Source organism: Montipora foliosa, chromosome 2 (assembly GCF_036669935.1).
Source record: "Montipora foliosa isolate CH-2021 chromosome 2, ASM3666993v2, whole genome shotgun sequence".
Classification (NCBI taxonomy): Eukaryota; Metazoa; Cnidaria; class Anthozoa; order Scleractinia; family Acroporidae; genus Montipora; species Montipora foliosa.
The window spans coordinates 6,290,374-6,304,066 of record NC_090870.1 but is presented as its reverse complement, the minus strand read 5'-3'; the positions used below and the strand labels follow the sequence as shown (position 1 = coordinate 6,304,066).

The 13,693-nt window shown below is 41.8% G+C and overlaps 1 protein-coding gene across 1 annotated transcript in view; it reads left to right on the top strand.

The window, feature by feature from the left end:
- The first annotated feature begins 10,086 nt into the window (after positions 1-10,086).
- LOC137992235 (uncharacterized) overlaps positions 10,087-13,693 on the top strand; it is a 14,230-nt gene continuing 10,623 nt past the window's right edge. The window contains exons 1-4 of the mRNA XM_068837443.1: positions 10,087-10,204; positions 10,431-10,556; positions 12,008-12,357; positions 13,261-13,404. Coding sequence (XP_068693544.1) covers positions 10,460-10,556; positions 12,008-12,357; positions 13,261-13,404 — 591 coding nt within the window. The 5' untranslated portion in view covers positions 10,087-10,204; positions 10,431-10,459. The remainder of the gene's footprint in view (positions 10,205-10,430; positions 10,557-12,007; positions 12,358-13,260; positions 13,405-13,693) is intronic.

The window sequence follows — 13,693 nt, the reverse complement described above, 5'->3', positions numbered from 1 at the left end:
ATTGGTTGCGATAGTTTTGATTTCTAGAATCTCCGAGAAGGACAATCAGTTTCCATTAGAATTTGACAGCTTTAATTGATTTCATCGGTAGAAAAAATTGTTACCTTGCCTTTGAAAAATGTGGCACCTTTCATGCCATTCGGGATTGAATTTTCTTTCATAGCGTCTATCTATTCCTTGGCAATTTATAGACAAAATGGGAGACATTCATTTTTAAATGTAGCGCCCATTGACACCGCGGCAAAATGAGTGCGCATGCTCTGCTTCGAACACAATTGATTCGAGCTTTTGAGCTCTTTGTTTTTGAGTTTATTTGGCGGTGAAGGAAAAGTTCTTTTGTACCTTTTGATGATCAAGATCTCACGCTCAACATGGACCCGACAGAAAAACTAAACAGTAGTTCCGAGTTGTTTCCAACGAGAAAGTCAAAAGAGGTAAGCTTATTTTAGGCATGAATTTATTTGTTTATGTCGTTTCCATGAGTTATCTTTGCCAAACCATGTTTGCTCGTGTTTCGGTCACACCGTTGAAGACCTAAAAGTTGTAAATTTTAAAGTGATAACATTTTTCGTTTACTGTTTTTCGTTTAAGGGCAATTCCTCTAAAAACGCGGAGGGTTTTGACACAACAAAAGTTTTAACCTCTGACATGTGATACGAGAGCCATGGATTTTTCTGTGACCTGGTTGTCCACAGCAAGAGCTATGGTTTGTCTGGTAGATGGCGATGCTCTTTCTTTTCCAGCTCTGTGTTGCTTTGCAGGACACACTAGGTTGTGGTATGATTAAATTTAATTGATCTCTAGATTTCTGTTGATTTCATTGTCCCAGTCATCTGACCTGAAGAAATCTTGTGGAAAGTGTTGATATCTGGCTGGCTGTCATTTTGACTGTCATTACTTTCAAGATGTGAGCAACTGTTTTTATCTGCACTGTTTGACAAAACCTCTTATTAAGGGAGTCAGTTAAGTTTAGTTTTTTTCATAAAGGGATCTTTACAAAGAGGGCACAGATTTCCATGTTTTTTTTATTTCAAGTATCTTAAGTGACATCTGACCATTTGTTGTTGTTATTTGTTGCTATTGTAGGTTTGTAGTTTCTTTTCGGTGTGGAAAAAGTGATCCCTACCAGTGAATTTTTATGCCAAAAAAATGTTCCTACCCAAGAGTTAGCCTGAATTTCAGTCGCCTCTCTCCCCGAGTGACTTAGCGAGTGGAGGAGGCGGCTGAAAATCAAGGCTAACCATCAGTTTAAAGCTGTTTAATTAGAGCTAAGATTTTTGCAGCTGCCACTAACGACAAACAGTACTTAGCGAGTGGAGGAGGCGGCTAAAAATTAAGGCTAACCATCAGTTTAAAGCTGTTTAACTAGAGCTAAGATTTTTGCAGCTGCCTCTAACGACAAACAGTGCAACATTTGTGTCAGTCAAGGAAAAAAGCCAACAAGAATGGTTACTCGTAAACGACTCCTATCAGTCAGCTTAGAAAATTAGCAAAAAGGTATTTCACGAGGGAGAGCCAGATAATAAATGGAACCAGAAGTCCATTACCCGGAGCTTCCATCTGTATTGTACCCTTGAGTCAACCCTTTCCGTATATTTCTATTTTTAGATCTACTAAATAGTGACGTATGTGATGGAGAATAGAATACAATATGATTTTATTTGCTAAGTTCATAGTTAATGTACAATTTAAAGTCGGAAACAAACAGATAAATAGATAAAATAATCATAATTACAATTCTAATTAATTAATTTAATTAGAAAGTTTAAAATTGCCACGCCAGTTTAAAAATATTTATCATGGAGATTGATCATGCGCAAAAATTAAAAAAACAGGTTTGACAAGTCGCAACTGAGCTGACTCATCCATTTCTTTGGATGAGTGCAAATCAAAGAATGTCGAGGCGGCTGGTAGAGTTGTCTTTCCTCTTCCCGACTTATCACAACTGTGACCACCGCGACCACCACAACTACTGTGACCACCACGACCACTGTGACAACCATGACCACCACAACTACTGTGACCACCACGACCACTGTGAAAACCATAACCACCACAACTACTGTGACCACCACGACCACCACAACTACTGTGACCACTACGACCACTGTGACAACCATGAACACCACAACTACTGTGACCATCACGACCACCATGACAACCACAGCTATTGTGACCAACACGATCACTCTCACCACCATAACCACCACGACCAGTGTGACCACCATGGCCACCACAACAACTGTGACCACCACGACCACCACAACTACTGTGACCACTACAACCACTGTGACCACCATGACCACTACGACCACTGTGACCACCATGACCACCACAACTACTGTGACCACTACGACCACCACCACGACCACCATAACCACCACAGCTATTGTGACCAATACGATCACTTTCACCACCATAACCACCACAACTACTGTGACCACCACGACCACCATGACCACCACAGCTATTGTGACCAATACGATCACTGTCACCACCATAACCACCATAACTACTGTGACCACCACAACTACTGTGACCACCACGACCACCATGACTGCCACAGCTATTGTGACCAATACGACCTCTGTCACCACCATAACCACCACAACTACTGTGACCACCACGACCACTGTGACCACCATGACCACCACAACTACTGTGACCACTACGACCACCACAACTACTATGACCACCACGACCACCACCACTTCTGTGACCACTACGACCACCACAGCTATTGTGACCAATACGATAACTGTCACTGCCATAACCACCACAACTACTGTGACCACCACGACCACTGTGACCACCATGACCACCACGACCACTGTGACCACCATGACCACCACAACTACTGTGACCACTACGACCACCACAACTACTGTGACCACACGACCACCATGACCACCACAGCTATTGTGACCAATACGATCACTGTCACCACAATAACAACTGTGACCACCAACACCATCACAACTACTGTGACCACCACAGCTATTGTGACCAATACGATCACTGTCACAACCACCACAACTACTATGACCACCACGACCACTGTGACCACCACACCTACTGTGACCACTACGACCACCACAACTACTGTGACCACACGACCACCATGACCACCACAGCTATTGTGACCAATACGATCACTGTCACCACAATAACAACTGTGACCACCAACACCATCACAACTACTGTGACCACCACAGCTATTGTGACCAATACGATCACTGTCACAACCACCACAACTACTATGACCACCACGACCACTGTGACCACCATGACCACCACACCTACTGTGACCACTAAGACCACCACTACGACCACCACAGCTATTGTGACCAATACGATCACTGTCACTGCCATAACCACCACAACTACTGTGACCACCACGACCACTGTGACCACCATGACCACCACGACCACCGTGACCACCACAACTACTGTGACCACTACGACCACCACAACTACTGTGACCACACGACCACCATGACCACCACAGCTATTGCGACCAATACGATCACTGTCACCACAATAAATACTGTGACCACCAACACCATCACAACTACTGTGACCACCACAGCTATTGTGACCAATACGATCACTGTCACAACCACCACAACTACTATGACCACCACGACCACCATGACCACCACAACTACTGTGACCACCCTGACCACTACAGTTATTGTGACCAATACGATCACTGTCACCACCATAACCACCACAAGTACTGTGATTACCATGACCACCACAACTACTGTGACCACGATTACCACAACTTCTGTGACCACTACGACCACCAAGACCACCGCAACTTCTGTGACCAATACGACCACCACAGCTATTGTGACCAATACGATCACTGTCACTGCCATAACCACCACAACTACTGTGACCACCACGACCATTGTGACCACCATGACCACTACAACTACTGTGACCACCATGACCACCACAGCTATTGTGACCAATACGATCACTGTCATTACCATGACCACCACAACTACTGTGACCACCACGACCACTGTGACCACCATGACCACCACAACTACTTTAACCACCAAGACCACCACGACCACTACAACTACTGTGACCACTACGACCACCACAACTACTGTGACGACCCTGACCACTACAGCTATTGTGACCAATACCATCACTGTCACCACCATAACCACCACAACTACTGTGACCACCATGACCACCACAACTACTGTGACCACCACGACCACTGTGACCACCATGACCACCACAACTACTGTGACCACCAAGACCACCACAACTATTGTGACCACCACGACCACCACAACTTCTTTTACCACTACGACCACTACAGCTATTGTGACCAATACGGTCACTGTCACTGCCATAACCACCACAACTACTGTGACCACCATGACCCCCAAGACCACCACAACTACTCTGACCACCAAGACCACCACAACTACTCTGACCACTACGACCACCACAACTACTGTGACCACCATGACCACCACAACTACTCTGACCACCAAGACCACCACAACTACTGTGACCACCACGACCACCACAACTACTGTGACCACCCTGACCACCACAGCTATTGTGACCAATACGATCACTGTCACCACCACAACTACTGTGACCACCATGACCACCACGACCACTGTGACCACCATGACCACCACGACCACTGTGACCACCATGACCACCACAACTACTGTGACCACCACGACCACTGTGACCACCATGACCACCACAACTACTCTGACCACTACGACCACCACAACTACTCTGACCACCAAGACCACCACAACTACTGTGACCACCACGTTCACCACAACTACTGTGACCACCCTGACCACCACAGCTATTGTGACCAATATGATCACTGTCACCACCATAACCACCACAACTACTGTGACCACCATGACCACCACAACTACTGTGACCACCACAACCACCACAACTACTGTGACCACTATGACCACCAAGACCACCACAACTACTGTGACCAATACGATCACTGTCACCACCATAACCACCACAACTACTGTGACCCCACCATGACCACCACTACGATCACTGTAACCACCATAACCACCACAACTACTGTGACCACCACGGCTATTGTGACCAATACGATCACTGTCACCATCATAACCACCACGACCACTGTGACCACCATGACCACCACAACTACTGTGACCACCACAACCACCACAACTACTGTGACCACTATGACCACCATGACCACCACAACTACTGTGACCAATACGATCACTGTCACCACCATAACCACCACAACTACTGTGACCCCACCATGACCACCACTACGATCACTGTAACCACCATAACCACCACAACTACTGTGACCACCACGGCTATTGTGACCAATACGATCACTGTCACCACCATAACCACCACAACTACTGTGACCACCATGACCACCACAACTACTGTGACCACCACAACCACCACAACTACTGTGACCACTATGACCACCATGACCACCACAACTACTGTGACCAATACGATCACTGTCACCACCATAACCACCACAACTACTGTGACCCCACCATGACCACCACTACGATCACTGTAACCACCATAACCACCACAACTACTGTGACCACCACGGCTATTGTGACCAATACGATCACTGTCACCATCATAACCACCACGACCACTGTGACCACCATGACCACCACAACTACTCTGACTACCAAGACCACCACAACTACTGTGACCACCACAACCACCACAGCTACTGTGACCACCCTGACCACCACAGCTATTGTGACCAATATGATCACTGTCACCACCATATTCACCACAACTACTGTGACCACCACGACCACTGTGACCACCACAACTACCACAACTACTGTGACCACTACGACCACCAAGACCACCACAACCACCACAACTACTGTGACCAATACGATCACTGTCACCACCATAACCACCACAACTACTGTGACCACCACAACCACTGTAACGCCACCATGACCACCACTACGATCACTGTAACTACCATAACCACCACCACTACTGTGACCACCATGGCTATTGTGACCAATACGATCACTGTCACCATCATAACCACCACGACCACTGTGACCACCACAACTACTGTGACCACTACGATCACTGTGACAACCATGAACACCACAACTACTGTGACGAAAACCTCTTATTAAGGGAGTCAGTTAAGTTTAGTTTTTTTTATAAAGGGATCTTTACAAATAGGGCACAGATTACCATGTTTTTTTCAAGTATCTTAAGTGACATCTGTGCATGAAAATGACCAAGTGATAATAATATTATTGTTTTGCTTTGTTCAGTTTCCTGTTGTTTCTTAAACATGTCATTTATTCTTATTCCAGTGCTTAAGTCTAAAACTTTTCCTGGTGTGTGTGTGCTGATCTGGTCAAACCATGCATAGCAAGCAACATTCCAGGTTGTTTTCAGAGATTGTGATGAGGAGTTCAGCATTGAATATTTTATTGGTTTTGTGATGAAAAAAGCCAGGGTTGTTATTCATCTCTCATTTTTTCCTGTATGAGATCCTGCATGATGACAACAGTATTACTGCAAATTAAACATTACAGATGTGAGCATGTCAGTGATTAATACAAGATGGTTTCCAAACAGCTCTTCAAAATTGTCTAGAAAAGGGACGATAATTATTTACTTGCCACACCTTCTAAGTCAATGTTTGACCAAGCAAATATAATTTGTTTTTTTTATTCAAGTACACTGTCTTGCTTTCATTAATACAGCTGTATTCTAGTCTTTCTCTTGCTGAGCATGGGTTTGGATATTAACTTCTGAGAATGCTCCTACTTGTAATAGTCTTAATAATGAATATACGGTACTTACAACAATAACATTAGAGAGATATTTGAGTTAGTGTATATTGTGTTTTGTGGTAACACATACCATAGTACTGTTGTGGTTGTTGTTGTTGTTGAAAATGAAACAGATAGAGTCATTGTGGGCCCAGATAGAGCCATTGTGGGTCTATCATTGGGTAGTGAAACTGGATCAGTTGTGCATACTAAAATGTTAGCGTTTGAAGCAGAATGCCTCTAGTCTTGCTGGATGTATGCAGATTACATTCCTCTCTCAGTATCTTTACACACAGTGCCAAATTTAGGCTGGATTTTTGCTGGTGCAATGCATGCAAAAGTGAAATGAGTATTTTCCAAACACATGCAGGTGAATGTTTCTATGTTTCATTATCATGATTCTCATGTCTCCCCACCCTCATCCCAGCAAGGCTCTACAAGGTGATCGACGAAGCTGGAGAAAAAAATTACAGTTACCAGCCAGCTGCAGGAAAAATGCTGAAAAAATATTTTCAACGATGGACCACTACCAAACTCCAAGTAAAAGGGAAACATCAAGTAGCATTGAAGTCAAATTTATACTTAGTTTCAAAACTTTTTTGCGATCCTCTCTTAAAATTAAGACTTATTTTCTTTATTTTATTGCCTCGCTCTTGTAAAAGTAACTAGTGTTGTAAAATATGAGAATGGAGGGCAGGGAAGTGACTTATCCATGTTGCCGAATGAGTGGGATGTGGGCATGAAAAGAACTTAAGCTTATTTCTCACTTTCAATCAAATGATTCCAATGAAACAAACAGACGATTTCCTCGTTCAACAGAAGCAACATTAGCCATCTTCGCAAAAGGAATTATCATTCTGCCCTTGCAGATGTTTACCCCGCGTTTTCCTTCTCAGTGCACAGTTTTCCCCCCAGAAGTTTACCAACGCAGAGACCATCGCGACTAATAACATTACGAACTTAGTCCTTTTGCTCTAGCGCTCGAATGCAAGGTAAAATTCTCCTGGTTTGAACTATAGTTTTTCGGTTTGAAAAGACACACGGAAGATTAGTCTTTCAGGAAGCTCTCTTCAAAATTTAAACCTTATCAAGGTAGTGTTGTCCTTATCATCGCAAAATTGAAAACAAACAGAGAATTTAAATTGCCGCCATTTTGCCGCGCTTTTGTTTCTATGGCACATTTGATTGGTACCAGTCCCTCGCGCGTGGCTCAAGCCTGCGCACTCATTTTGCCGCGGTGTCGCGCCCATTCTATAATTCCCTTGCGCATGGGTGATTTTCGCGCCATATGACGTAACCTCGACCAATCAGAAATGGAATAATCTCTATATACGCCTGGTAATTATACTAATTATCATAGAAAAATTTTTGTATGGTCTTGGCTCTTTTCCTATAATACAGACAAAACACAACCCTCGGATATGCAACTAATACAGTAGACATCAACGAGGCCGCGAGGCAATTGGCAAGCGAGAAAAAAAAAACACGCACTTTTATGAAGATACTATTACAACAGAATTCACTGAGAATGCGAAACATTAAGAGCAGTCTCGTTCCCGGAGTTATCGTTTCCTCCATCCTCTGGTCAAGTCCAAAGAAAGGCCATATTTGATTGGTTGTTGAAAAACGCTTTCATTTCTCGCCATTTTCAAATTCTAAACTCAAAATCGTTGTTTCTTCTGGATTTTTATCTACGCGAGGTTGAAGATGATCTAGAAATGAATCTTTTTACAACTTGCCAGTTCCGTAATGTTTTTGTTTTTGTTTTTGTTTTGGATTTCCGAATTGTCACTTGCGTCTTCTTGCTTCTCCACAAGTTAAACGTTTCAAGTGTATGAGATGTGTTTATTCTCATGTGTACTGTCCAGCGAGTGAAAAGTAAGCGCTTTCATGGCAAGGTGAACTCCAGATCTGACCGCCTCCCCCGACGCACGCGCAGTGATTCAATCGGAACTAGAGTTTTCTAGTTCCGGTTTTGGATTATTCCAGAGCCTCCCGCGCCCTTTCCCCTGGACAAGGGTAATAGAGGCTCTGGGAACGAGATTGTATCAAGAGGTTCTACACTGAACGAAAAGAAATAGCTTAGCTGTACTTTCTTAATGAACTTGTTTTTTATAGAGACAATCGAATCAGCCATTCACTCACGTCGTGGAGCAAATTTGTAAGCAACGATAAGGAGTAAAAGAGTCCCTCTTGGTGTATAAACCAGTTTTCTTGAAGGCAGATGTAAAGTAGATGGCGTTACTGCGTTTGATACGAACATCCAAAAACGTTGGCAGTGAAAAACTGTGTCTCCACTGACTGCCATATAATAATAATAATAATAATAATAATAATAATAATAATTATAATAAAAATTATAATAATCATAATAATAATAGTCATAATAATAATAATAATAATAATATTATTATTATTATTATTATTATTATTATTATTATTATTAAGCTATGAGCAAGTTGTCAGTGCTTCTCTTTTATCTTTTCGCTTTTTTAATTGATGCAGATCGTTTAACCGTCGACTCTGAGGACGGTATGTCGCTACATACGAAACGTCTAGTTTTCAAAATACAGTATATGTTTTATAATGCGAAGTTTGTTCACTGTGTTCATTTCCGACTTGTGCGTTTTGTTTCTACTGAAGTTGAAATGGCCGAAAAACAAAAATATTTATGAAGTTACAATTAGTTCGCTCTTTAGCTCTGATTGGCTGAGAAGGCACCCTGACCCTATGCTCAGTGATAACCCAATCATCAAGCGTGAAGAATAATTGCGCAATTGATTTCGACATTTAATTGAAATCGCGCTTTGAGCGAGGAATACTTGTCAACTATTGTTTACTGAAAGTTCGTAACCCTTTTTTTGTAGCAAATCGTCGATTATTTTCATCGCAGCTTTACTAAGCAGCAAAGCAAACAGCTCAAAACATTCTTGCTGACCTTTTTCACGATTTTGCGATCTATGACGCAATGCAAAGGTCACAAGTTTAATGCTTTTAAAGTTGTTTGTGTACTAAGATTTACATTGCCCCCCGCTGTCAAAAAGCAATTTGCGATTAGTTGTCAATTTATTCTTGAAAATATAGAAAGAAAAATATGGGGTCTGATTTACAAACACTTTGTGTTGCAGCACAATAGATCTGCTTTTCATTGTTAGTAAAAATACAAACAAGTCTTTTCCTCTGTCCTTAAAGGTTTGTTTACTCATTAATTAAGCAGTCAATTGACCTCATTAAAGCAAAGTAAACTGTAACTTAAAGTAAAAAAAAAATGTTAGTAAGTATCTCAGTTTCGTTGTAAGCTCCTACGAAAGAAGAAAATCTTATCGAAGGCACATTGTAGAACTTTGAAAAGGCGTGGCACGGTAAGTTGAAAGTTCTTTCGAACATCACATAGGCTTCAAGTAAACTTGATTTTTTAAATTGTAATTAAAATTTTGCTTCATTATTAATTAAGTTGTTTCATCAGAATGAAAGGTTTTAACCAGATTTTAGGAATAAAATCGGTTCATTCGCAACACCGTCCGTCAAGGTGTAATGACCAGTTATTTCTTTCTGAAACTGTCTTTTTTGTTGTTGCTGTATTTTCAGTACACATTGCTTTGTTTTGTTGAGAAGTCATGACTCGTTTTTCGAGACAACAGAGTTATGTGAGTCTCACCGCTTTGGAAATGATCCTACTCACCGGGGTGTTGTCTTTCTTAGACATCGCTCAAGGTAAGAGCTACGAATTTTTACGAATTTTATCTTTTTGTTGTGAATATGTTCAAATGCGCCAACCAGACTGGCAGAGCAATTGCAAGAAGCAAAACCAGTCCCCTAGTTTGGGCAGTTCGTTAAAGTGCCACTTGATCAAAGAATCAAATTGCGCCAGATAACTCCTTAGTGATAAGATTTTAAGCATTAGTTTTGCATGGGAACTAGTGCAAATAAGTTTAATCTTGGACTTCTCTTTTTCATTTATTCTTCGAAAAGAAATCACCCGCGTAATGAGATGTTGTCGGGATGCAAAGAATATTTGATCGTTTTCATGAAATATTTAGTGACAGTCATTTCTAGCATATTTTTATGAAAAGGATTCTGACATATTTGAGCAGAAGGTGATAAGTAAAAGTCTTTTAAAGTGCCCCTGTGATCAAAAAAACCACCTCCTTTTTTCCTTCAGATTTTGAAAGTGTGTTTGCTTAAGACCTGACTGGCAAAATTTTGAGCTTTGATTTTATCCAAAGGCCGTTTACTTTGAGTGTATGTTTTGGCTTTCTAGGTCCGCCATTACTCACGTTCAAAACTGACCGATTGGACCTCAGACGGTTGGATCCAGGGAAAAGTGACGTCAGAGGCTCACTAGCTTAAAATTCCAGCGTGTGAACGCAGCTTATTATATATGCAAAGCGTGAGTTTAAAAGTCTGAAAGCCCAAAACCCCCGTGCTGCATATTAATTCTGCGGCCTACACACGTATTGCATTCTTAAACTAGTGAGCATTTGACGTCATTTTCTCCTCGATCCAGCTCTCTCAAGAACATAATGTTAGTAATGGCGTACCATTAATAAGGACGGTGCCTACTATTGTTATTGCGCATACGTTCTGCGCATCTCCAGATACTCGGATTTCCTATCGGTGATGCTTACTAACACAGGGATATTTTTGCGCGGCTTAAAACTATCCTGAGAAAGTAGATCTTAGTAAGTACTCTTGGTATCCAAAAAGAAAATTGGGGGTAACCATGCATTTTTCAGAGATAATTAAGTTTCAATTTGAGAAAGAACGCCATACATTGCTTTGTATTTTAAAGCTTTTTACAAATATTATTCATGTATTATCTTTGCAAAATGCGTGGCTACCCCCAATTTTCTTTTTGGATTTCAATAACACTTGTTAAGATCTACATTTCCTGCATAATCACACACCGGGGCAAAAATATCTTTAATTAGTAGGCACCGTCCTTAAATAGGAAAATTACAGTTAAAATAAAGAGGTGTCTTTTTGAAATCATGCCTTAAAACGTAGGTCACTTAGTGTTTTGTGAACATAGTTTTGAAATCCAAAGATCGTTTCTCTCACACCGACCTCCTCCCCGGTGAAACTTTACACTCATTACGTTTGTGGTTGGCGACCAAAACCTACTGCTACAAGCACCGTGATAACAATGGAACCCTCTTCTTCAGGAAACCCCGCCATTGAGCTCAACCCCAATCTCTTCATTGTGACAAGGCTAGGTATGACGTGGAAAGAATTCTGCTCAAAACTGGAGCATAGCTTAAAGCAGAGAGTAGGATGGAGTTTGTACGACAAAAATGGTACTGGGGTGTCGCCAGACAGAATAATTTTCATGAATGTGAAGACGAACTGCGATGACCCAAGCAAGAAAAATGAACAGACAGAAGTGTGGTTTTATGTTTCCAAATCCGGCTCGAAAGAGTTGGACGAATGGCTGACGTTGAAGGCTTATAGGGTGCTTCAAATGCTCCTGGAAAATGGAAATGCGAAACAACTCGGACCTGAGTTCGAAGGAAAGGTATTTCTCGTTTTCTTTGAATTTAGAATTAGGGTTATGAATTGGGTACGTGCTATCGTCAGGAAGAACATTGAGAATTTTCGGAGAACAAGTAGGATTCGTTCGCTTGTATCAGAAAAATTAGTAATTAATTAGTTCGTTTGTTCATTCGCTCATTCACTCACTCACTCACTCACTCACTCACTCACTCACTCGCTCACTGGCTCGCTCATTCATTCATTGCAACCACTCAACACTTCCAAACCCATTGTACATGTATATGTTCAGATTTGACGGGTCGCCCTCGTTATTTAGCACGTCAGAACTCCCGGCATTAAAATGCTGCTAATATTTCCTGGGGAAGTCTCTTGAACACTAATTTAATTAATTTTTCGTTGGCCTTTGATCGAAGAGTTTAGTTCAGGAGTTTCTTGAAAGACTGGAATGAACAGCCCCGGGGAAAACCGCTGCCAAGATGTATAGCATCCACGTTTCGTTAAAGTTTTCGTCTCCTTCAATTTCATGCAAATGAAGATTTACTTCAGTTGTTTTTACCAAAAACGTAGAAACCAAGCTAGTTATTTGAAGCATCACCACGCAAGAATTACTTTGAACAAAAAAAGAGAAGAAGAAAAGGAAATGAAAACCAATTCATTAGACTGCTCGCAGTCCCGTTCTGAGTTTTTCTACTCAGAAGGGACTGCGAGTAATGACCGTTTTGAGCAAAAAAAAAATTTATATCAGCGGCTTTGCACTAGTGTTGTTCGTGGCTTGAAGACGTTTTGCCTGCATCAGTTGACCTGAATCCCCAAATAGTGTCAATAAACTGTCATTCTATCAATGAAATAATTTGGCCACTCTTCGACACGAGCCTTGTTTTGGATTGAACCGGCTTAATCTCATTTCTTTCATTCACATTAACAGGTCATCCATGTCGATTTGGCCGGTGAAAGTTCATCAAAACACAAGTCTTTGTTCGACTCTGGAAAACTGTCGACCCTTGCCATTATTCTGATTGCGATTGCAGGCGCTGTTGGCTTGGTTTTGTTGATTGTAACCTGCCGTTGTGTGAGTAATATTGTGGGTTGAGATGGGTTGATGATTTCATAGTCTCTTTTGACTGACGTACTCTTAGGGAGTGGCTAGCGCTGAAGAAGTCAGCTGGCCACAATCATAGACAAAATGGTTGAGATGCCCACTTTGTTTTTGCTTCTTTCTCCATATCTAAACAAGTTATTTCCAGGCATTAAATCTACATATTGAAGATGTCCACCCCCTCCCCCACCCCATTTCCCTTACCCCACTCCCACGAAACAATAAAGCTTTAGCGATAGCCCGTTTATTTCCGATTCTTGAG